The sequence below is a fragment of the Limanda limanda genome, chromosome 16 (genome assembly GCF_963576545.1).
Source record: "Limanda limanda chromosome 16, fLimLim1.1, whole genome shotgun sequence".
In the NCBI taxonomy this organism is placed as follows: Eukaryota; Metazoa; Chordata; class Actinopteri; order Pleuronectiformes; family Pleuronectidae; genus Limanda; species Limanda limanda.
The window spans coordinates 15,777,248-15,804,189 of NC_083651.1; the positions used below are offsets into that span (position 1 = coordinate 15,777,248).

The 26,942-nt window shown below is 41.6% G+C and overlaps 1 protein-coding gene across 1 annotated transcript in view; it reads right to left on the reverse strand.

Annotated features, from left to right (window-relative positions):
• osbpl6 (oxysterol binding protein-like 6) overlaps window positions 1–26,942 on the reverse strand; it is a gene marked incomplete in the record, with an annotated part of 38,472 nt that overhangs the window by 7,163 nt on the left and 4,367 nt on the right. The window contains 15 exon segments of the mRNA XM_061088448.1: window positions 499–636; window positions 967–1,220; window positions 2,247–2,334; window positions 3,532–3,663; window positions 4,048–4,155; window positions 6,111–6,241; window positions 7,016–7,184; window positions 8,828–8,920; window positions 9,390–9,493; window positions 9,673–9,817; window positions 11,675–11,845; window positions 11,933–12,046; window positions 12,609–12,662; window positions 13,067–13,189; window positions 22,288–22,538. Coding sequence (XP_060944431.1) covers window positions 499–636; window positions 967–1,220; window positions 2,247–2,334; window positions 3,532–3,663; window positions 4,048–4,155; window positions 6,111–6,241; window positions 7,016–7,184; window positions 8,828–8,920; window positions 9,390–9,493; window positions 9,673–9,817; window positions 11,675–11,845; window positions 11,933–12,046; window positions 12,609–12,662; window positions 13,067–13,189; window positions 22,288–22,434 — 1,971 coding nt within the window.

Below are 26,942 nucleotides of genomic sequence, written 5' to 3' on the forward strand. Positions count from 1 at the left end.
CAACTGAGGAACCTGTTAGCACAATTGGAAATGACTTGATTATTCAGAATAAGAATCCGCAGACTGATCCATAATTGATATAGACTATTAATTAGAGCCTGGTTTTACTGTATACCTTAATTATTAAGAGAGCAACCTTAAGAGATGTATGAATACAATACAACACATAACAGAGCATGTGTCAAGATCTGTGTGACTACATCTAAGTGATGGTGCCTATGACAGCAGAAATAAAGTATGCAAACATAATGTTTTGACCAAGACAATACCACAGCTACACCGTCATAAAGGAGATAAATACATGGTAATTAAATACGACTGTTGCCTAGTTCAGAAGATAATTTTGAAGCTCATATTTGACCAAAAATGAACGAGATGTGACATCATACATTTTCAGGGCTAAAATTATTAGAAATTAAATGCAAGTAAAGATTAGTTTGTTTTAAGTAACCAGACAGATATTAAACCACTGTGTCAGAAATCTGTGAGCAAACGTACCTGTTCCGAGAAAAAACAGAAGCCCTTGTCTTCACGAATACATTCATAAGTCTCTCCGAGTAGAGGGTTGAATGGCTTACTTCCTGCTCTATAGTAAGTGGATGAGTAGCCTGAGATGGCAAAAGCGGCAACAATAACCTGTGGGAGTCAAAACAAGACAAAGATGTCAAAACAACCCTAACCAGCTCATATTAACAAACTGAACATCAGGATTCATTTGATTCCATTTAAAAGATAAAGACAGATGAAAGTAGGAGAATCTGAGGTGAACAGCTACATTAGAGCGTGCTGACACGTCTCAGACATGAATGAGAGACAATCGTGCGTTGGCTTGTGACTGACAAAGTCACCAGCAGGAATTTAAGATGTGAATAGAAACATCTACAGAGAGAAAGAGAGCATTAGATAGGGGACAGCTACCATGTTCTCCATACAAAGTACTGGTTCATGACGTATGTGACACTTTACCATGCGTTCGAAGGGATCCTCGGTCTCTGAAGCCTTGTCCAGCAGCTCGCTGTACTCCAGCTCCTCACACATGCGCTGCAGGGTGTTGAGGGGCTCGTTGAGCTCCACTGGCATGGACACTTTGGACAGATCTTTGCCGATGTTGTTTCTCAAGATGTTCCAGAGGTTGATGTTGCTGGTGTCGGGACACGGAGCCGGCAGGCAGGTGCGTCGCCCATTGCGGAAGGCACTGCCAGCAAAGTCTCCGTTGGCCACTGGGAAAACAAGAGGTTTACACATTTACACCTGCCAGGGCAGTCGATGATAACATGCTCTTAGATATCTATTATGATAAGAGGAATTTATTTAATGAGTTTAGTTGATCAACAGAAAATTTATCAGCAACTTTTTTTTTGCAATTTATTCATTGTTCCTTTTTACGCATAAATTCCAAATAAATTTGTAATTCCAGGGGCTAAAATTAGATCTTTTTATTCATGGCAGGAATAGCTGTTTCAAGAGGGATTCTGGTATTTTTCAACCTATTTAAAAGTTAAAGACAACTCAAATAATATCAGGTAAAAGAGAAAACTCCAGCTAAATCAGGCTGAGCTCCTGTTGAAACAATGTTTTTTATAAGAGATTTAAAAGTTGAGGTGGACACAGTCACTTCCTGAGGACAGATTGTTCCAGAATTGCAGGATTAGAACAGGTGATGCTGTGTCCTCAGCTTGTGAGCCTCGTACAATGCAGACTGTGGGATATAATACTGTCCGTTTGCCTGAGGTTCTCAAGAAGCTTCATACTGAATCAAATCGGACATGAACGTCTGAGATACAGCGAGGAGCCAGGTCACTAGGAGGCTTTGCACTAATCAATAAGATTTTAAAATCAGACCTTAAAAGACAAGGGGGCCTGTATGGGGAGGTCAGAGGTCCAGTGTAGGGAGGTCAACCAGTGTGACGTGGTTTGACAGCCGAGGGCCATAGTTCCAAACATCACATATTTAGAAATATCAGGTTTTATGTCCCTGTGTGGTTTGTGACAAAGATGTAGCAGGGAGATCCCATCTCCCCTTACGCAGAGCTGTCGCTTTTAATAAGCCGAGGAGGAGGAATCCTTGGCACAGAGCAACACTGCAAGGTCAACCTCCTCTGCCGCTCAGATAAATGAGTTTGTGTCTGTGTGTGAGGAGCACTGAGCGGGGTCCTCTCCTTTGTTAATGCTTTTGTTCATGCTTTTGGCCACAGTACTGTAGAAGTGGAGGCGTGAAAGGCTGGTGACGGTGCACAATTACTTACTTTGTCTGGAGACGTTATCAGTCACACTGGCGTTGTCCTCGGAAATGTTATCGCTCACATCGCTGACATATGACTCATCGTCTGAGCCCTTTGAGGGGAACAGGTACAGAGCGGAGTCAGAATCAGAACAGCAGAACTGCCTCAGCCACACACACACACACACTCAACGTTGCCAGGGGCGAACAAACTGCAGCAGTCGCCGGCTATCTGTCCCACTGCAGTAATCATGAGACAAGTCACTGCAGCAATTTCATACTATATATATATATATAGAAACACCATGAGGCCATTGACGTTGCTGAAGAGGAGCATATTGTCGCCCCTCGCAGTAATAAGCTCTTCTACAGTCGCCTGCTTCCGGGAACGTTCAGCCGACAGTGTACCACCGGTCTGTGTGGGTCTGCTGTTTGAGCTACAGGACTGTGTGTGTCTGTGACTGTGTGTGTGTGTGGAGCGGAGGGTTGATGATTCAATCCTTCAACGTGGCTCAGTGTAAGGCCTGGAGAGCTGCAATGCTTAATGGCTCCTCAGAGACCACTATATTTGGAGCAGGGTGTTCACCGGAGTTAAAAGGACAGACAAGGGGAAATGATTGTTTCAAGTGATGGAACAAACGTCCTTTTTAACAAAGCCAGACGCTGCAAATCAAGAGAAACCAACAGAAGAGGAGAGTTATTATTCTCAGACACAAAAAATAGCCCTCCTGAGTGCCCGAGATTTCGTTACAAGCTATTTCTGCTTTACTTCTGCCCCCATTTACTGCAGGCTAACTCTTATCTGGGGTACATCCACACGACTACATTTAAAAACAATCTCTGTCTGTATCAGTTTGAATCCATGTCTCTACTCGTGACCTCTTATATAAACTAGGCATGTGCGTGCGTGCCAGTGTATGCAGGATACATTTTGTTGTTAATCGCAGAAAGAGCTAAGCAACAAACAAGGAGCAGCAATGTCTTAAAGCATGAGCAGGGGTTTATTAGCTTGGAAGGATTACGAGGAGGAACTGTAAATGAAAGTGAAGCGGGTCATGTGATAGGATCCTGACGAATCAGCGAACGTGTGATCGAAAAGTCCCAATCAGCAATCGTCATTGTTTCCAAACATCTCCGTTCCTGCACATCCAAACTAAAATGCAGCCCCAGAGTTTTTAAACTAAAACGAGACCAGCAGTGGATGTAGCTCTAGTTTCCCAGCAGCAGGACAAATTCAGCCCCCCCGCTATCTTTGATCCAATTCTGCTCCTTATAGCTCTTATTCCCGTCTCAACCATCCCCTGTCTTACCTCATTCTCCGACGAGCTGGCTGACAGAAGCACTTCCTGGGCGTCAAAGAACTCAGAGACCGACTCTGACATGGAGAGTCGGCTCTCATTAGAGGCCTGCTGAGTCAGAGGGATCCCCATCTGTTCCACGGCCTGCAGGCAAACACACGAGACGTTCACTGTTCCCTGGCTGTGGTGACAGCCCAGAACCAAAGACAGCCCTGAACAAACACAAACACCTTCAGGTGACAGCACAGACTTCATCTCGCTGCATGCGTATCCTTGCCAGAGGGCAAGCTCCCATCCATTACTAATTTGTAATTTTTTTCCATTAACCTTGATGTTCGGTTCTGCATAGAATGATGATCTATTAGCTTACCTGCCAGGGCGACCTGGAAATACCATCAGTCTATATGGACTGGAATCAATAATGCAATCAACAAATACAGGAAGCAACCAAACAGACTACCTGGAGTTTCTGTAAAAAAGGGAGTCAGAAATGAGCTTCATCAGTGACAGATGTTCCAAGTGACGTACCTCATCAGCCGTGGAGATGATGTTCACACTGACGACTTGTTCAGCCAGGACAGATTCAGAATGGATGCGGCTCAGTCGAGTTCGAAGCTCTGCGTTTTGGGACAGGGCCTGGATGACAAAAAACGTTTTATTTAAATTTTATATGAAACTATATGCTGATATCTCGCCCCAGGACAATAGGTTTTCAATGGTTGTTTAATTTAGGGTTGAGCTGATATTCCTATCAATACAGAGAACTCACGGAAAGTTTTTCTTTGGTTGCTTCTTCGTACCATAGCAGCTAAGAACAGATCACTATCGCTTACTAAAGAAACTAAACAGGAAGAGATGGGGGACAAAATCCACAGTCGTTATTCTGTCCACAGAAATGCTACCATAACTACTAACTATCGACTCTTAGTGATGAGCACACAATTATCACCTGACTTTGCAGTTTCCCTTCAACTCTCCAGAGCATTTTAGCATTTGAGCTTTCTGCTCAATATTTAGCTTTTAAGGCCCCACACTTGACTTGACTTTTATGGTTTACTGCTCTAATCAGCACCTTTTTAAGCACTTTCAGTTCGGATAAACCCGCTGTTCATTGCCTTCTACCAGCATCAAACTGGAGACAAGCACAGTTAGCAACCAGCAGGTGAATAGTGGACCAATTAGCTGCTTAAGACTCAGATATTTCCCCCAGGAGTTGGTGGAGATCAAAACAGAGCTAGAAGGAATGTCAATATTGGACTTAGATTCATCTAAAATGACGCAGTTTCGATGGATGACTTCACAGAAGCCTTATGGAGGCATGGTGTGTTTTTTTTGTTGTTTTTTTTGCGTCAGAAGAAGAAGTCCTGTTTATTTCGATTGTATTGGATTTGGCTACAACACTGTTTACCCCAGAGACTACAAAAGTGTTTTGTGGACTGAGACACTTCACCCAGCCCTCCATCGGCAGAGGGTTGAGTAGATAATGAGTGAATTTTTCTGTGAACTATCCCTTTAAAAGGTGGGGTGATTTATGTCAACAAGTTGTCTTAAGAGCTTGTTTCTGTTGCCACTATGAGACCAAACAAATCGGTTCAAGTACATTTGTGTGTGTTCAATAACAAAATTCAAAATGAAGCTACATCCCTCACTACCTCCCTGCAGGTATTAAAATAGGTCACATTGGCGGCTGCAGCTACAACAACCTCAGCTCCTGACCATAAACTTTGTCATAAAAAACCTCTTCCTGCCTTTGCCCACATTGTCACACAAGCATCCAATTAGGCACAAAGACGAGATAAAGCAACAGAAATATTTAACTGAAATGATGTCAACTGTTAGCAGAGCTCCAGGCCAATTAAATCAGTGGGGTTGAGAATCGGCCCTGAGGAGCAGAGCTAATGAGCTAGAGTTTACATTTCTCTCTGTCACCAATTAATATGGGAAAAAAAATTATTGGGCCTTCATGACTAACTTAGCACTGCTCTCATCATCACTTTAAATTATGATTGTCGTGACTGCTCGGCATAAACTGCAGTTTGTGTGTTTTATCTGACAGCCCGTCATTATGAGTGCATCTTAAAACATGACAACTACAAAAATTTGATTTTAAAGACACCAAAGAGACATATCTCAAATTACTGCAGTAATTTCTTGTGTAATGAGATGATAAAAAGGCACCAGAGCATTTTAAATTAAAAAAAAAGCCAAATGCTGTATTAATGCTTTCAGATATGGATTAAATCCCGGCCATTCTTCTAGAATTATGCAAATGTTCGAGTTGCTCCATTCTCCGGAACGTTTCTTGCCAGTTCCCTGGTGAAATGTTTGGAAAATGTAAGAGTGAGCTCAAGTGAGAGTACAGCAGGAAAATCGTAAGCATCCTAAGCGCAGCAGGGGAGTGGGCTTTCCTAACAAGGTACAGACGCAAAACTAGAAGAATACAAATATCTCATGGCAGAAAGGTGCTGTACGAGTTGAAGCTGCAGATGAAGACGTCGACTTTGAAAGATAAAGGTAGTGAAGAGATTGCTCAAGTGGGACAAAGGTTCAGATTTACTGAAGAGCAATCGGGGGTAAACAAGGCTCATTACCTGTGACAGAGACTTCCTGAGAGAGTTGATCTGCGTCGACTGATCCGGCTGTTCCTGGTCAGACAGGATCTGTTTGATTTTCTCTTTCTCTATGGCCACAGTGTTGAAGGACGACTTCAACAGAGAGTGGACTGTACAGGGATAGAGCAAAAGGAAAGATGTATATCATCTGCATCCTTACACAGAGACAATCCTAACTAGAATTACCACACTGCGGCTGTATGTCTCCACCTACCAGTGCAGTTTCCGTGTACATATTTCTACATATATTTCCTGTAAATTTCACACAGTCTTCAAAAGCGGTAGTGTTTTTTTTTTCTTATATATAACTTGTCTTGATTGCCTTTAAATGCACTCCACTCTTGAGTTTTGTTGAGATGATGTTGTGTGAATCAAGCTGTGATGTAGCTACAGTAAAACAAAGTCTAACTGGTGAAAGTCACGTTTTCATACAGGTTTTAAACAAGTCTGCATTTCGGAGAACTTTGTGTACTATTCACCCAAAAGGTCCTCCCTCTCTGCACAGTTACACTCTTTGCTCATCACTTCTGACAGTATGGAGGGTCAGCGTTGAACCAACAGGTCGTCTGTGACAGGGGTTGGTTAAAAAATGTACTGTTCATATTTATGTTTGTATATATGTTTATCTAATGTGCAGATTTGTTTAAAAACTGGCTAAACATTGGAATGTTTGTGTTTTGATGCTCATGACAGACGTTGCAATGTTCTGAAATCTCAACAGTGACTTTTGGAGGTACATTATCATAACCATCAGAAGGCCTCTGCGAATAAAAGATCTAGATTGTCGTTAACCAGAATAAACCTTTAGGAAGACGTACAAGTTTTGCGACGTCTCTCACCTGAAAACCACTCAGGTGCTACAGCCATGTACACTTCCTGCTTACCTTTCTGTGCGATGGTGCAGAATTCCTCCTGAAGTTTAGTGTAGTCGCTGGCACACTCGGCGCTGTCTGTCAGCCGGGAGACAGGGGGCTGAAAGTCCACCAGCTCGGCACACAGGTTGGGATTGGATGAGTGGAGGCGGACAGGGGACATGCTGCTAGACAGAGGGACCTGGAGGGAAATGAAGACCAGAGAGAACCAGTGTCAATCCAGCACAAGGCTCACAAATGGTCATGGTGTGTGACTGAGAGCCTGAACAGGGCAAACCACCGGCCAAACAGCATGTCTGGTCGTTACTGAATGGATTGTTGTAGTTGAAGAAGTGGATATAGTGAATACTAAAGAGGATTTATTCATCACTAATGTGTTCAGGAAAAAGAATGGCTTAAATCTCCCTTCACTGTGGAGGTCGGTTAAAAACCATTGTGAAATAGAGCCTGACGGATCGGCTGTAACAAATTTTACGATAGTCTTTTACAGAAAAGATGAACATCAATGTTTATATTTCACATTAAAAAACATTTTCCTAATTCAAGCTCTGTATATTTGGTTTTATTTGTATTTCCATTTATGATAAGGTTTAAAATATCAAACCTAAGTTACAATTCACGATTTAAATGATTTGACAACAACATCTTGGGAATCGTTGCCAATTTTTTTTTCATATAACGGCATCAGCGTCACTCCGGCTCTGGTGTAAATTTAGGCTTATTTAGAAGCACAGATTAATATATTGAGCAAAATCAGGGTTAATTAGCAAAGATGGAGAAATCATTATTCAGGCCATGCCACACCACACCAATAAGTGTCATTTGTAGAGCAATGTGATTAAACAAGAAAAAATTGCAAAAGCACAAAAAGCATCTTCTTCAACCAGGCACAGAGAGACGCCGTGTTCCAATTTTCATTGAATGCAGTTTAGCTGTAGTTATCTTGACTAAGTATTCTGTTGTTCAGATTCTTCAAAACTCAAACACATTAAATCTTAAATGATAGTTAAACAGAGAGAAGCTGCAGATTTTCATATTTGAGCAGCTTAATGTTGTGAATCCTTGCTGTTTGTTCTCGAAAGATTCCCATAAATAATTGATCAGTTGTTAATGATCAGATTTCTGTGCCCTGACTAATTCATTAATGCATAATAAAACCCTCTTATGATCAAAATCCTGTCTGTTTGTTTGTGTCTGTACAAATAGACGTTATATAAAGATGGTTAACAGCTCCCAAGAGTGAAGCCAAAGCATATTGATCGCCACCTGGTGGCTGGCTGCAGTATAGGTCATTTACCAGGTATCCTTCATGTAAATAGATGGGACACGGACCAAACTAAAAAGTTGAAGTATTACACTTCAAATTAATTAATTGTGTCATTTTAGGCAGTTCTTATCAAACTCCTGCATGTTCAAATGTCCATGCTTCTGATAAGTTTGGTTTTAATTAGTTATTAAATGCTATAAAAACAGAATGAAACGTCATGATTCATTAGTAGCTGAGACTGACTCGTGATTGGTCGAGTGCATGTAGTGATGGGAACTTGATACTGCAGCTCCACTTTAAGATCACTACTACTACTACTACTACTACTACTACTACTACTACTACTACTACTACTACTACTACTACTACTACTACTACTGGCTCCACATGACATGAAAATCTGTCATGCAGCGTTCATATGTGGGGAATTTTGGCTTCATTTCTGTAGTTTCTTTTTTGGAAGTGGAGACACGTTGTCCATCTTTATTTAGTTTTATTATTACATAGTCTATGGTCTGTACATAATAGAGACGGAGTAGAAATCTGAAGAGAGGTACCTGAAGCTGGAATTTTGCGTCTTTGCCGACACTTTTTGTTCTCCATCTTCTGTTCAAGCGCTTTTCTTTCTTTGACAATTCTACACAATTGGTCTTTGTGGCACACATGGAGCAAAATATGCAAAGTGCGGTTAATAGGACAAACACATCACAAAGAAAGCAATCTTTACACAAAAAAAAAGACAACACTCCCACAAATAGGCAGCAAACTAAAAGTAAGAGGCGAATGCAAAATGTGGTGTTAAAAGATGCATTCCAGCCAGAAAATATAATAAAAAATATAAATTAAATAGAAGCAGGTAGCTGTTCAGTGAGCACAACTGAAACCAGTCTTCAAGTAATGAAGCCTGAGGTTTTAAAGTTAATAGCTTTTTTTAGACTGACACATCTAAGTCATTAACTGAGTATAAATGGGCTTCTGACCAACACACACGCGCACATACACACACGGGCACACACACACACAGTGTCCACAATACAGTATTGAAAGAAACTGCCAAATGAAATTGCTTCGCCTACTCTATGTTGTGAGTGTGTGTGTGTTTGACTGTGTGGGTTTTACCTGCATATCTGTGAAGTTGGGTGCTGACTGAGTCCTTTGCAGAATCTCCAGGCTCTGCAGTAACCGGCTCAGCTCGGTCAGGTTCGAGTGGCATCGAGCGAGCTCTGAAAATGAAATTCACAACCACACAGACACATTCAGTGTTGCATGTCATGAAACGGTGATCAATCCTCCTCTCAGGGGTTTTTCAAAGGACTTATCGTAAAGGCCTCAGGCTTGATCTTATCCACTCCTTTGTCAAATCTGATTTGTTGCCAGTATTAAAACAGGATCTTGCTCTCACCCTCTGCACACTTGTCCATCTCCTCTGATTCCTGCAGCCAAGCAACCACCTTGCTCTGGCCGTTACTGTAGGAGGCAGGCAGGTTGCTATTGCTGTGGTTGCTGGTGGCCACCGGCTGCCAAGGAAGGCTGCTTGGCTTGGCCTGCTGTGGTGATACAGGAGCAGACACAGAATCAACATGTGACCAGAGGAAAAATGTGTGGAATTGTTGTAAATAGTGAATGATCTGTATTTACACAGCCCTTTTCTTGACGTTATGACCAAGAAGCTTTTCAGTTCAGTTTTGCCTTCAGACAATATGGGGTTCAGTATCTTGCCAAAGGACACTTTAGAAAAAAGGTGATCGAACCTCTGACCTCCTGGTAACCGAAAAATCTGCTCTACGTACTGGGCCACAGAAACCGAATTAGTCAATAACCAAACAAGATTTCTGAGATGCAACAAAATAAGAGTTCAGGTTAGGTGCCGGTTTTCAGAAGCGTTTTTTTACAGTATATTATAGAGGAGGTGATGCTCATTGAGTAAATCTGTCAGTTAAAGCACAAACAGTCAGACCCAATCCGATACAGTCCCAAAAACATTCGTTTGTCGATTTGTAACATGTAAAATGATAAAATGAAGAGAAAAGTAGAGCCAGACCAAATATTAGTGATCTGATTTTACTTGACGATATTGGCCTATCACAGACACATTGGTATCAGTGTATGTGTTGACTGATATGTATTAATATATGAAACATTTCCGTTTCATAACATAATGCAATAAAAGACGCTTAAGGTAATTTAAAAGTGCTGATATCAAGTAATTGGTCCAGTAGAGCGCCCTCCGACTTCATTGTTTATAATTCTCTCAGTCAGCAATGTCTACAGCACATCTGTCTGAGTGCATGTCACAGCTGAGCAGACAGTGGTGCTGAGTCATACTAGTGGTAAGTAAACTTGTTTGTGAAATACATCTCTTTACAACACTGTTTCCTCTTTTCTACATACACATATAACACACAGACACACACACACACATTTACTCACTCACTCATTCATTAAATTAAGCAAATGTTCATATTTGAGAACCCAAAAGAATCAAATATTTAGCATTTTTGTTTGATAAATTACACAATTGCACTCATTTTAGAGCAAATTTTAAAAGGAAACCATCGATGGCGTTTGTACAGATTCTTTATGTAATTTGTCTCATCTTTGCCAGAAGCTTTCCTTGGTTTGTGCAGCAGATCTTGAATATCTTCCTCCTGTGTCTCTGACGGAACAATCAATTTGTGTGTTTGTGACTTTCATTTACTTTTTTTTTTCGAGAGCTCATCAGGCGGCAGCTTCTGTGACTCCACATCCATGTGATCACCTCTAATGGCCTGTTTGAAGCACGGAGTGTCACTCCCAGGAGATCCCGCTTTAGCAAATCAGCCACGTTGTCAAGGACTACAGATTCAGACTGAACTGGAAACAGTCTAGACCAACAAGTCTTTCTGTTTTTCTAATGATCTGGATACAATTACCTGTCCAGTCCACTTTACTGCATCAGGCAGATGTCTGTCTACATGTTCACATTCATTAGTCTGATAATTAGCCACAGTGGACAGATCTGAGGCATGGAAACAAAAACAAGTGCTAAAAATCACCCCTGGTAGAACAGTGGCTTCCACACCGGGGAAGAACAACAAACAGACACAATCTTGTCTGAGCATAGAGTGAATTTTACTTTCTCTCTTCTTGATGATATTTTGGTAGACTATCCTAGTTAAAAAAAAAAAAAAAAAATAGAATAAGGCGATCTCTCATTCCCCATGACATACCCCTCTTGAATAAGTAATTGGACTCTGCTTGGAGCCCAGCCAGAGACTCATTTTATGCCTGAAATAAAAGAGAGGTATGAAAAACACTCTGACTTATGGAGGAGAGACATGAAGATGGATGTGGAGCTTGATCTGTTTCTGCTTGACAGGTGGGTAAGAACACTTAAGATAGTATCGGGGGCTTTAAGGACTCACCCTCACTTCATTGACCACGCTCGCCACAGGTTGGGGAGACTCCATGGCAGCTGGGGGCGGAAATGGTCGAATGGTGGCGTCTCGGGGAGATCGCACAATCTCATTCTGTCTGTAGAGTCTGTGATGACGCAACCTGGAAAACCAAGCATCAAAGATTTCTTGAGATTTGACCTAAAGAGGAGAAAAAGGAGGAGAGTGTTAATCTCTGTCATCCGCTGACCCTGCAGTGACAGTGTTGACTCCTTTCACGAATGTTACCTTCAGGTGATAGATATGCTCCTCGGTGTCCAGGTCGATGCGACGGGCCCGTTTTTTGATCGACATGACGGAGAGGCCGACATCGATGCTGCCATGAAGTTTGCCTCTCTGGATCTGAGACAAGACAAAGACAAATTGTTTTCAGTTTACTTTTCCGACAAAACCCAACCACCAACACAGGAGGCTGAGGAGGCCAGCACCCATTTGATGTGAGCGACTGTGTTTAATCACGGGTGACAGGTTGAGTCCTTGGACATATTTAAACCTTAGGAGCGGGCGGATCTGGATTTGACTTGGAGATAATTGTGGGGTTGGTCCAGTACAGAGCGTGAGCAGGCTGTTGCAAATTTGTAAAAATGGACGTGTAAGACTCTGGCCTGAAGGAATATGGGAATATTGGTAAGTAGCTCATGAAATATGATTTGATAAAAATATACGTGTACAAATTTGTGTTTGGAAGGAAAACACACAAATAAGATTACAAATGGGTGTACGAGTGTGTCTCAGTTTTCTTTAGCTTCTTCAAGGTATTCCCATTTTATCATATTGTGTCCTAAAACAAACTGAATATCATGGTCCATGCTGCAGATGTTTCTGCTGAGTCATTGCTAAGCCGAGCTGATGTCAGGCCAGCCTGCCCTGCGTGTGCCTGTGGGTTAGAGTCAGGATTACTTACATCAATGGGGGATTTTGAGTACTTCAGCATACCGTTGTCCAGAACAAAAAAACGCTGCAGAGAAAATGAGCACAGAAAAAAGGTTGTTAAATAAGAGGAAGGGCGAACATTCAATATAGGACACAATGGACCTGTTCAGATTGTAGGTTGAATACTAATTGGTCCACTGTGTCTGTAGGACATTCATGTTGTGGGTTCAAATATGTTCACAACAAGAACAGGTTTCCACCAGTATTCACATGTTTTGAGAAAACAACAGTGAAGCCGATGCTGACGGTGGCGACTTCAAGCAAAAAATTCCACTAAGCTTGTGGAAAAGAAGCCCATTGCGGGTGAGGCGAGGTGGAAGAAAAGTGGGAACTTCTTACAAGTAACATCACTTCATGGAAAACAAACTGTTTAACATTCAGGGAACGAACGTCTGTTTTGTTTCCATGAGCTCTTCCTGTGTATCTTACCTTGTGCCAGCCTTTCAGGGGCCATTTCCGCTTCTTCAACATGAAACCCTCGTGCTTATCTGGCCTCTGGACGTTGCTCTGACCGATTTTCAACCCTTCGATGATTTCCCAGCTGTCGGCCTCCTAGAAACGGAAAGACATACAGCGTTGTGTCAGAACTTATTCACTTACTACTCCAAAAGATTAAGAACACAGGGAATACGCCTGCTGTACTTAAAAAAAAACTCTGCTGTCATGCAGACAGTCGGATAGAATGAGAAAAACCAAAGGGATACACATTTAAAGAAATACCGCCCCATTCACATTCCTCCTGCACTCTCAGCATTTTCACTCCATTACTTTCTCCTGTCTGTGCTCTTCCTGCTTCTGGTGGGCCCGTAAATCAAAGTGACACCTCTGGAGCAGAGGGATGGCATGGTCAGGTAAGGCCCCTAGCTGACCATGTGTGACCCTGCATCCCACTCCACATCACCAAATAATGGGTGATGGAAGAAACTACTGTTGTTATACCCTGACATGATCTAGTAAATGTAGAATCTTTTATTCTGGCATGATCACCTTTTCATGCAACCGTCCCATCTACTGCTATGTTACAATGGCTGACCTGAGATATTAATTTACTAAAGATTCAAAATAATGACTTAATCTACGTACCGTGCTGTTAACGGATTGGGTCCAATCTATATCCTGTTAGATTGGACCCAATCTGTTCACTGTCCTGGCTCCCAAATGGTGGAGCGAGCTCCCCATTGAGATCAGGACAGCAGAAAGTCGAAACATCTCCCGCCGCAGACTAAAGACACATCTCTTCTGACTACACCTTGGTTATGAAGATGATATCTAATAAACCACCGTAACAAACGCAGGAGTTTATATTAAAAAAAGAAAAAGAAAAAAAAGTTTAGTTGCACTTATACCTGTATATTGTTTGACCCTATTTGATTTTGGGAAGTTTTGTATCATCCATCTATCTTCCCAGGGAGAATGAGTAAATCAGAAAAACTATTAATTTTCAAGTAATGTTGTAGATTTGTAATTTTTTACTTGAATCATTAGAGAGCGCAGCTTTTAAGTTAAAATCTACAAATTAACATGCACAAGCTGCTCTGCCAAAACAAGCAACAGCCTGTCTAGTCACTGCTCCATGTGACGCTGCAGTCTCTAAGACAGCATGACGACACCCGACCTCAGTTCGCAGGCCATTTATCAGAAGGAGACAACAGTTTGTTTAATCTAATGAGCACGCAAATGGATCTGTCTGGTAATAAGGTCGAGTTTCTCCGCCGCCGCCGGCAGCCCCTCCTCCCAGTGGCCCGGAGCAACTATAGGGAAGAGGAGATCAACTTCATTAAGAAAGAGTACCTCACCGTTCAGAGCAATCATATCGTAAAAAGCCAGCGGTCTGCTCATTATACCCAGAGCGATTAGGTCTTTGCCATTTGAAAAACTCAACTGTAAAAAGTTGCCTGTGAAATGATCGATACTTCAACACTTTTCAAAACAACCTTTAAGATGATGAGCAGCCTCTCAAACAGGCAGGAACCCGCCAGGACAGACTTCCTGCGGCTTATCTGAAGCATTACAGACTTTAACTGGCCCTAAATTGATAAATCAATTCTGCACCAAATAAAGAACGGCTCGTGCAGCAAATATTCCAATTCAATCAATTTCCTCTGTATCGTTTTAAGCTCCGAACTAATCAACAATACAAATCCACAGATTGCTCATGTAGAACAGTCCACACAGCCTCTGGTTCCATGTGTATAGTTAAAATCAAAGCATATAACAAATTGGGGTATATATGGAGTTTATTGCTAGAGTCAGAGAATTAGCTTTTGTTATCTGACCCTGGAAACCGAATGGAAGTGAGCCAAAGTGATTTCCTGCACTCTGCTCACATTCATTGATCTCGATGCAGAATAATTTAAAGCTGAATGAGCCGGTCCTTCCCATCGAGCTTCCTTCCATAATGAAGGATCTTGTGGCACACTCAGCTATAAACAATCTGCTCTTGTGTTGAGCCTGTTTGTTTGATATGGAGATAAGATTAACTTGATTTACTGAAGGCTTTTTCCCCTGGAAGAATCTCAGTCAGTGGTCAGTATTAATGAGATGTCAGTATATTAAACTAGAACTTCCTTTGGTTGTATGCCTCTGCCAACCAGTGCAGTTTCAGTCTACAACACTTTTTTCCCCCAGACTCATATTAGGGCACCGTGACCTTTGACCAGTGAAATCGAATCAGTTCATCTTTGATTCCAAGTGACAACTGGTCAAAAGTTAAAGAAATTCCTTGAGGCAGACAAATTCTAATCAGAGCAAGTAAATGTTTGTACAAAATTTGAAGATATTCCCTCAAGGTGTTCTTGAGATATCATGTTCACAAAGATTGGACAGTTGGACAGACAGACAACCTGAAAAAACACAATTCCTCTGGCCACTGGCTGTCGCAGGCATGAAAGCATGATGAAAAGACACTGAACAGCGAAGGGATTTGTTTCATCCTGATCATCAACTAAATTAAACAGTCAACCTGTACCTGTGTCGGTTTCATGGGCCAATTGTTACAGGATCCCCCAACTACAGCGACACTCAGCAGTGTAGCACAAGAGACCTTCTAATGCTGCAATGAATCAAACTCTTACAGTAAAGGTCTACCTGAGTAAGAGGAAGGACAAACACTCCACAGAGACACTTTAGGCTAAATCAGCTCTATATATAATATCAGTACAACAGAAGACTTCTGACGACAAGTGTGTCCGGCTCATCCTTCATCTCCCAGAGACAGTGATGCACAAGTAGAGTAACCGGACTCACTCTGACCAACTCAACCACATCCTTAATGCTTTTTGTACTTAGACCCCAGAGAGCAATAATGATGTGTAGTCAAATAAACAGTTACGTTTTCATTGGAGTTACACAATCATTAATCACACAAAATACAAAAGGCTAGAAAAGGTCCTTGTTACATTGAACAACATCCAGTTCCCAGAGGATGGCTACAGAGGTATTTGCAGTCTGTTTATCTTCTCACATTATCTTGGGTTAGAAAGGTAATTGCCTTGTTAATTATCTCAGGGATAACAAGCTCGTTTTCACTCGTCTCAGAGAAACAACACCTTGGTTGCTAGAGATTGTTGGATAAATATTTTGTTCTCACCAGAAAGCAAAAGGTTGTTTACATGTGATAATGACTTTTCAAAATGCTTTTAAATTCATGATAATTGAATGTATCAGAAATAAACAAATGTATCAGAAAATGTATCTGTAACTATTCGTATAACTTATTCATTTGCTGTTTTTATTTATTTATTAAATTGCAGATGAATAATATTCTGCTTTTAGACAGATAATCGAAACATATAATCACAGGTGTTTTTTCCATTTTTTTGACTTTTAATATTTCAAAATATTAATTGAATAATAAGCAGACTAACTGATAATAATTAACAACATCATAAGTGGGACAATGTGAAGATAAACAAACAATCGACTTGCGATGTGGATATCAGATATAAATTAGAATGTCTGCTACTCCGTCTTCTAAAGATGAAAATCAGCAATAAAAACCCTGACACAAACATAAAGCATACAAACATACAAAAGCCCATGATGACTTTTTAACGGTTCTGAAAACACCTTCCAAGAGCAGCCATTAAAGAGTTTTATAGGGGACTTAACTGTATACAAAAGCAACACTGCATGATATATTAGGAGAACACAAATTTGTTCTTCACAAACATAATACAAATCACATTGAGCATATAGCAGGATGTGTCCTGAATGCTTACAGAATATAGAGTGTAGGAATATGAAACTCCTTCTTACATCATCTTCCAAAATCACTACAAAACAATGAGGTTTCAGGAACTATTGATAATTCAACCTGACTCTGCTGAGCCAGAGTCTAGTTTGCTCATCAGTATATCTTAGAGTAGGACCGTGGGCTGCCACATGGATAACAAGTTAAAGTTTATATACGATATTCTCTACCTCCAGATGTCGCACTGGCACTGGTACCTCTGACCCCAACAAACGTTTCATCGGCCCCACCCGCAGGACGATGTTTACTAAACACAATCCTTGAGCGCCATGAAGCCTCGTGAAAGTTGTCCATAAACACACAGCCAGAGGCGGAAGAGAATACATTTACCTGTGTACAGAGGAGCTACCCCTAAAATGGATCTGTCGTGTCTAATCTTGGGGTGGAGCTTGGTGTGAGACGCTTCACACGGTAAATGTGTGATTTTAAAACTTATTTCAGAGCTGCACTTATTTTTGCAGCCTCAATCGCAACACGCCCTAAGCTGGCCTGCAAACATGGTGATTATTGGCTAGTTAGCAAGGCTAGCATCATTAGCACAGTCATGATGCATTGTGTGAAGTCAAAAATAAGGTGTGTCCACCTGGGTGTCGAATCACGTTTCATGTTTACAGGGAGAGACTCACGTGCACTGACGTGAATATAGAAGACCGGCTGCAAAAGTTAATATCTATAGTAACTAGAGCTGTCAAACGATTAAAATATTTAATCGCGATTAATCGCATTTTGTCATAGTTAACTCGCGATTAATCGCAATTAATCGCAAATTTGTATCTATTCTGAATGTTCCTTCATTTATTATTTTTCCATAATTTTACTTTCGTTTTAATGCTCTTATCAACATGGAAAAGTGGATTGGTTTGCTTTATGCAAATGTTTTATATTATTGAAAAACAACATTGCCAAACAGGGCGGTACAAAATAAAATTATAAAGTGCACATTTCAGGTAAACAAGGACTCAACCTATAGTGCAGTTAAACCATGGCTTAATATTTTCTTTTTTTCAAGTTTGCTGTGAACATAGCAGTCAGTCCTCTTATTTCAGAAACAATGAACCATAACAGTTAGGTTACCAATAAAAGGTAAGCCTACTACTTCTTTGCTTTAAGCTAGCTACTCAAACAGACAAGCAACAAATAACAAACAAACAAAATACACAGGCAGGTGTCGGCCTACTTTGAAATAAATGAAACACAGAACTTTGTAGGGCTATTTGAGTCCTCCCCATATTTGTGGAAAATGTATGAAATAAGAAGTACCCTATTTTTAAATAAATAAAAACATATAGCTGCAGCCTAATAGTCTAACGGACTGGGTTTATGTTTATGTTTGGTTTTGACGTATGCTCAGTAAAACACTGTTGAAGGAGCGCTCTGATGTCTGACGGTCATGAAGGGGTCTGGGTGGGACATGTGACTGTTTGGACCAATAGGATGGGGGGATCGGGGATCAATGAGGAAGTGAAGTGTTGATGTCTGCGAGAGACGGAGTAACAGCGAGAGGTGCACATGTTCGTGTAGAGGAAAATACCAGTTACTAAACCACGAAGAAGTTCCGTGTCCTGTGGGACGCTACAATAGCTTTAAAATATATATTTTAGGTGGCGAAATATTAAAACAAAAAGCGAGAGCAGGTCAGACTGGAGGCGAAACACAGATAGTGAAGCTGCAGCTGCAGCTCTGCTTTAACTCGAGTTAAAAAAATTGACGGCGTTAAAATGGGTTTGCGTTAACGCCGTTAATAACGCGTTAAACTGACAGCCCTAATAGTAACATGTTGTGTCGAGACCCTGAAAACAGCCACTATATCGTCTTATAGCAACTGATAATCACATCACCGATTTCTCTACTGCATTTATCAAAGAGATATTTCCCAAATACTTACCAGCAATACATCCCTCGTACTATATCTCAGCCAAAATGTCACATCCAAGCATGAAATAACAAATGGACATTTGTAGCAACATCTTGCATCATCATGCAACGTCTTGATCCACAAACTGTGTGTGTGTGAGTGTGTGCGTGTGCATACTGCAGGTTGTGCCTGTAATTGCTCTCATGAGGGTCTCCAGAGTGAACAGCAGAGGAGAAAGTGACACGTATTGATTTGAAAATGGGGGATGGATCTCATTAAGGCTTTCCCCCCCGACAAAATGCCACACTCTCATTTTTCCTCAAAAACTGAGGCTCAGCCAAAGCCAGCTCGGGTCTGTCTCAGCGTCTGCTGTGCTTCCTCAGGTTATCCCTCAGGACTGATGCACTTGTTGTGTATTCTTTACACTCTAAACTCACAGACAGTGACGCAGCATAATGCTGCCATACTACACAACTAAGACTAAGTTATGCATAACTTTGCATAATGTGAATTGAGTTCAAAGAAACACATCTCTTCATGGAGACCACCCACATAATTCAAGCGTAATGCGGGTATTTTGCAAAACGAACTTTTCCTCTGTGTTTGGGCAACACAAATGCTGTTCAATGTCACTTAACTGCAGATTTTCCAAATCGCCTTGCAAAGTGTTGATTTAAAAAAAATAACTCAAGTTTCTGTGTGTACATGTAAAAGTGTTTGGAAATTTAGGATGCCACAGCTTACTCTGCACATGCCCACTGTAGCTTCGTGTTTAACATCAATTCTGGCCGTGTATACTCAAATTTACTCAGAAATACATCAAATGACATCACAGACACTTTCACTTATTTTAAAGTCAGTTACATGTGTCCGATTGAAACCCGATTTCTGGCGTTGTCGGGTTTCAATCGAAGATCCATTTCATGTAACTCCACAAATCTAGATTTCTTGTGTCCGACTGAAGTTGGATAACCACCCCCAGATAAGTAGATCGGATTTGGCTGTATATCGGACAACGCGCGCATGTAACTCTGGAAGCTAGACAACAACTGGAGATGACGTCTTTGCGCATGCTTGAGATCCTGCCCCCCCCCCCCCCTCCCTCCCTCCCTCCCTCCACCCTCCCTCCCTCCCTGGCCGTGACCCGGAAGTCGACAGGTAGATAAAATGTCGCTGCCCGGTGCCGGCCGGCACAAACAATCAAATGCGCCGTTCGCATTCGCAGTACTCCTTGAGTAAACATGCACAACATCATGTAGAGGGACGTAGCTTCACCTTGCTCTCCGTTCGTCATCTTTCTCGCATGCTGAGTTGAAGGCTGTTGTTGTTTTTTGTTGGTAGTGGTGACGAGGTCAAGCGGAAATGGCTGTATCACCACTAGCTGTAATGAAAACAGCGCCACCTATCGTAGCGGGGTATGAAATGCTTTCGGACAAGAGTCGGATTTCTCAGTGCCATGTACCCTGAGATAGAGCAGTTAACCCCCCATGGATAGAGAAACCGGGCTTCAGCCGAAATCGGGTTTATGCCATCATGTAAACGTAGTGAGTGTCTCTTAGAAATATGCTCGTGATAAACTGTACATTTATGGTTAAGAGTGACACCTCTGAACAGCTGAATAGAAGAAAAGATGACTTTTAAGTCTGTGTTTTTGAATGATACATCTGCCTCTGTTATACTAAATAACTACACATACACTTTAAATCGTAAAACAAAACAGCTGCAACAATCAAATACAAACTCCCGAATACATTCTGGTCTTTCTGCTGATTCCCTCTATTCGGCGTTGACTTATCTGGAGGTATTGGCCGAGCAGGTGCATAAAACAAAGGAAATCTACCGGTCAAACACTTAATTGGTTGCTATCTCTGCAGCTACGTCTTTGGCAAGTACCTGACATCATTAACCAAACGAAAAGGAATGAATAAGAAAAAAAGTGCCAGTAGGTGCTTTGAGATTAACTCGGCTCTAAGATTAAGAAGCGTCAGAAAATGAAAAGGCCGAACCCTTTTAGCCCTGAGGGCCTTGTTATCAAAAGGAGGAAGGCGACATTAAGGAAGGGAACAATGAACCGAAGCGCCGGTCTGTGCGGTGAACTGTCGTCCTGATCAAGCAGCAGGCTTCGACTCCGCTTTTCAAACTGTTCCCTTTTCTTAAGACCAGCTCTCTTTTCTCCTCCGAGAGCCGTCTCCCGCGGACACAAGCTGGGCTCACACCCGGCATACCAGAGCGTGCCACATGCTCAGTGGAGCACCAAGCCTCCGCCTGTGCCTCATGAAATATTCATGACCCGGTGCCGACGGAAAAGCTGTGATGTCAGAGACTGCAGATTCGGTGTCCGGTTACTGTGCGGCCACAGTGACACAGCAGCAGCTTGGTGAGGTAAGAGGACCGGGGGGGCTTCAGGTGGCTTTCTGTGGGAGTTAACTTTAAATACTTGCCCTGTGAACTGTGAAATGAGAGCTCATCTCATTGTTTACCATGTCTCTGCAAGGTTTTTACTTACTAACCGGGGATTTAGTAAGGCTCTCTCTTAGTCACCCAATCAGTTGATAACGTCTTTCAGAGTTCGTTTTTTGTTTTCTTTCAATGGAAGATTTCACAGAATCATCTCTGAATCATGAATACAGAAACAGGGATTCTACTAAACACAGTCAAAGCAAATGCTCCTGGTTGATATCAAAATTGCACATTTCTGCCACATTGATTGTTGCTGCACGATTGTGTTCGGTGCTGTTCTACATGGTGCGGGGCTATAGTTGAAATCTGAACATTCCCATCCATCTGTCAATGCTTTCCATTAACGGTAAAATTCAGAACGAAACTAGAGTGGCACGGTGAGAGCAAATCCCTCCACCAAGTCCCAGCAGTCCCATAACATCCAATCAAGCTGCGCCAAATTTCACTCACAAAAAGCAACAGACAAACAAACAGGGGTGAAAACATAACGTCATTGGCGGAGGTCATATTGCTTTTTGTGTTTGTCAACATGAGGATAGAGTTGCACTGTTAGAAATTTGTAGGAATTGTCAGCGAACAAAATCAATCAGTGGTTCTGTGTTCACTTTCACCAACATCATAAGAAGTTTGGCTGATTTGTAAAGTGTGAGCACAAAGGGTTCATGGTGTGGTGAAAAATAACAAAGTACTTTTACTCAGTACTGTACTTCCATTTTCTGGTAAAAAGATATTTCCGTTCCCCTTTAAATTATTCTGATGGTTTCATTTAAAGACGTGTTTAAGGAACAAAGAGATTAAACCGTCTCGTTTACATGGTTCTAGTTCAGATGGGGAATGAAAGCTGATATTTTAAAGCTGGTTATACTTTTATCAAACTGTCTTGGTCGTCACACCACAATGGCCATTATTGTTTACCACATTTAGTCTGCTGAATAAATATCTTCATGATTTCCTTTCTATCTGCCTGCCTCAAAATAATGTTCACTCCCACTTATATTACCTCGGCTACTTCATTCAAAATGCCACTCTCCACAGAAACAATTTCCTGATGGTAAATGTCTACCCCCGCGGCTTGAAAATTACCTGCCGGCTTTCGCGCTGGGAAGAAGAAGATGAGGAGGCGCTCTTGTGAACTGGAGTGCAGGACTTGTTGACCGGCGTGCCGCTCCTCTCCTCAGAGCTCATGGTGCGGCCCTGGGGGCCACGCTGGTAGTGTTGGTGGTAAGACATGGTGGGTACTGACCAGTTTGGCTCTGTGAATCTCCCTCAGCACTGGGACCAGCAGATCAGGAGCATCGTCTGACACGTCCTCGGTCTCACTGCTCGCTCTTCATCTGAAAAACAAAGATATTACAAAAGAATTTATATTCAGGCAAAGAAGAATCACTTCCTCAGGCTATCGCAGTTCTGTTGTTGACACCAAACACTGAGCCACACTGTCACTGATCAAACGCCACTTTGTCCCCATTAGAAACGAGTGTGTCGGCGTCTCCTGCACTTTCAGAACTACCCTCCGTCAGTTTCAGTGAGTTCACCTGACTCACAGATGCTCAGACACCTGGAGTTTTCTTTGAAGCATGGGGGCGGTTTAAGATTCTTTTCATTACACATGCATTTCTGAATAAGCCTTTCAATATGGTGGCTGTGCGGTTGGTGCCACTCAGGATTACTCAACACACTGCATTTAGCAGAGGTATGCACCAAATGATTTCAAACCCAAACTGAACCTAATATTAAGGCTAATAACTAACAATGTTGATTATTGATTAATGAAATTCCCCGATCACAACTTTCACGAGCCCACAGTGTTGTCATCTTATGTTGTTTCTTCTGTCCAATGGTTCAAAACCAAGAGATTTTCACTTTACTAAGATCTGAGCAAGAAATAATCCTGTTTGAGAATCTGAAACCTGAGAAATTATTGCACGTTTTTACGATAGTTGCTTATTTAACTGCAGAAACCATAAGTTGATGTTCAAAATAGTTATTTTTGTCGATCAATACCTCAACTAACCGACCAATTGTTACAGCCCTGCCATCTCTTATCTCTAAGTGGCCTTGCTCCTGAGGTGGCGCACGTCGTCCACTAAACAGAGAGTCAGTGGTTCCATCCCTGGCTCCTCCAGTCCGAATCCCTAAGTGTACTTGAGCAGCTGTTTCGTCAGAATGGGAATGACGTGTGATACAAACGCATGACATTTAAAGCGCTGAGTGAATGTGTGTTTGAATGTGACTGGTAGTGAATAACGATTTGGGTAAATGGTAATGGCCTGCATTTCCATAGCGATTATCAACCACTCAAAGCACTTTCACTACAACTCATCTATTCATCCATTTACACACACACAGCTTTACACAGCGCATATTCAGGGGTCGCCTGCTCCAAGACACTCAAGAATGTAGACTGGAGCCACAAAGGAGTGAACCAAGAACCCTCTGGTTAGCAGACGACTCGCTCCACCCATGTGATTGCTTGCTAAGACAAGAAAAGCACTATAAAAAACGCAGTCCATAACCTATATTGACCAGAGTCTCTAACTGTGCCCACCCATTTACTGCAGCTTAACGGAAAACCGTAGATCTTTGTACAATTAGAGAAATGTGGTAAATTCATGACTGTTGACTGTCACTGCAGAAGATGGAGATCGTTCCAAAGAACTGCTTATGTGACATCAATCCTTAAACATGTAATTACCACTAAGATAATGATGGTAATAAGTGAGGATAGCAGAATATATATGTGACAACTTATACAAAACATTGAGGATGACAATTATACCCTCTGGTATAGAGTCATAATTTAAATAAACATCCTAGATAGTAAGTGTCTGGTAAAGCTGATGTTGAGGCAGTAACTGGGAGAGCTCTTCCTCATCATTAGTGACGGCACCGTGTTGCTCGATGCTGACACCAATAACGCTTCCTGCAGAAAAACTGAGCTCCCAGGAGCTCCCAGCACTGATAAAACATACATCAATGCCAAGAGCCTAGGAAGCAAACAGATAAACAAACTCTGCTCAGTTCAGAGACGCTTGGTGATATGATGAAGATGCTAGTGGACAAGCACTAGCACAAATAACAGAATATTTCTATTTCTAATTGAATAACTCCAAGATTCAGAGGATGAGGAATTTACATACGAGTTGGGAAACAGATATGAATAATGTGGATGTAATTAACCGATGGTGAGAGACATTCGTGGTTGATTTTCGTTTAAGATTGCCAGATGGAACATTTATGGACATTTTCACAATTTTCTCAGGGAGTTTTTCATGCATCTTGATGAGAAAGAAATCTGACATATTTAGGGAACTGTGAGTATGTGAAACTAGGTTTGATATAATTTAAGGGGACTGTTGGGCCTTGATGGAGGTATGTGCTCTATCAAGTGACATTCTAGTTTATTTTATTAGTATAGTTGATATATCAAAACAAATTGTCAGAAGAGATGATAAGATTCTCGTTAAAATGTCCAAAAGCCAAAGTCTAGGTTACTTCATCGAACTGCTTTTGTTTTTGAGTCTAAAAATATGTAGTTTAGTTTCATATGAGACAAAACAGCAGCAAATGATCACAACTATGATGCTATAACAATGATACATTTCAAATTTCAACTTGATTCATGTCAATAAACGTATCAATTGTTCAACAATTCTGGTTTGGAAGTTTGGATGTTATCTGTGTATCTGCCTTCTCTAAGGTACTCTTGCTTCCTCCCACATTCCAAAGACATGCATATTGGGGTTATGTTAATTGGAGACTTTAAACTGACCTAAAGTGTGAATGTGAGCCTGAATGGCAGAGTAATGACAAACAGACTGAAAATACAGCTTGTCCCATCATGAAATGCAGCATCAGTTAAAACAATGCTTCTTCCATGCATGATTGATCGTGGAGCTGCTTCATTAATCTGATATGTTTCGAACAAACAAGTGGACAGGGGTGAAAACTGGCGGAGGTAATTAATCATTAGTTGAAGTCCCAGTTATGGTCAGCAAATCAAATATCAAGTCTCAGGTCAGGACACGATATGATACTGGAACACAAAACTGTACAGCAGTGCAGCGTGTTAAAATCTCACCACAGACTGTTTCTGTTCACGTGCATTGTATACGACTCTGGAGCCTCCTGTGGTTTCACCTACACATTTGCAGTGTAGGCTCCCTCACAGGACTGGGCAAATCCACAGAGCAGCTCTGAGCACATTCCAGGAGTAGGCAAGCCCACATGCGATGGTGCAGTATACTCACACACACTAAATCATCCATATTTCAGATCTTTTGACAACATCCCCTTCCCCGCCCCTTAAGCCTATGAGGGGCTAAGCTACTGTGAGACTATGTGCTAAGTCCGTTCAGATAGTGTGTGCCACTTAGCCTATTTAATAGATCCCCTCTCCTTGACCTAATAAGGAAGCACGAGCGAGGAGTACTTTCAGGGTAAACCTCCTGTTTTAACCACACTATTAACCTCTGACTGCATGAGACTTCCTGTACTATGTGAGCTCAAATTTACTGCGACATTTTTACTGTCCATTTAGAAACATAAACAGGTAACAGCAACAGATGAAAATGACAGATAGATACTAAAACAGACATAAAGCTGCTGTACGTAAAAGTGGGCTATTGAAATTACAACATTTCAGTTTTGCAGAACATATTACTTCCCCAATAATGCAATTCTTATGTTGTGACACTGTCAATAGAATCAAAACAACTAAACCAAACCAATCTACCTGTAACTTATGTGATCTGTAGTGTAAACCGACAAACTAAACTTCCACAGAGTAAACCTGCCACTTTCTAAAAATTTGACAAACCTCTGTGAGCAGTGTGTTTGGCTCCAGCGCAGACAAACAAACACAGGGAGCAGCGACATTGCTCCACATGAACCCAGTTGCCATGTTGGGGGGAGCGTCCGCACAGGACTTGATTAGTCATGAGCTTAATCTTCTAAATCCAGAAACCGTGATTAAGGCGCTGTAAGCAGGAGGATGAGGCCGGCGCTGCCACGTGGATACTACTGCCACACTTCTCAAACACCCTGGCCAGTGGCAAACCAAACACTGTGGGATTTATTGTGAATATAACATAGTGTGCTGGTCTGAATTTATTTTTTGGATGAAATGCATTATAAAAAACGTCCCAGGGAGAGGTTAGTGGTTCAATATTCACTCTGAAGACTGCAGAACTAATTTTTTACAGATGTGATATCATTAAAATGTTTTGCCTGGTGCTACTGAAGCTGGGACCATTAAAATGGAATATTCAAAACGTGATATATGATAAACAGGAGAAACCTAGGTTAGAAAACGATTCTATCTATCTTTCAAATGTTTTTTAGAGTTATAAGTCAGACAGATTCCTCCAATATTCTCTAGACTCATGCACATAGCAGACGTGATCATTTCTCTTGACACACTTCATGCTCAAACCGATTTTCTGAGAGTCTGAGGATTTGAAAGTAGACTGTGGCGGCAGAGTTTCAATACACATCCAGACAAAGACGAGCCTTCAGTGGTGAGAAGCAACAATGACACTAGTATGTAAGAGTCAGAGGAAGAGACCCTTCTCACGAAATTCTTTCAATGCCTCAAGTTGGAGTAAAATTCCACCAAACTCCAAAAACGTCCCCACATTCACTGCTTCAGTGAGGTGCAGTCTTAACATGCACTCACTATCAATTCACTTACAGCTAAAGTAATTGTGCAACACAATTAATATATTGAAAGATCCTCA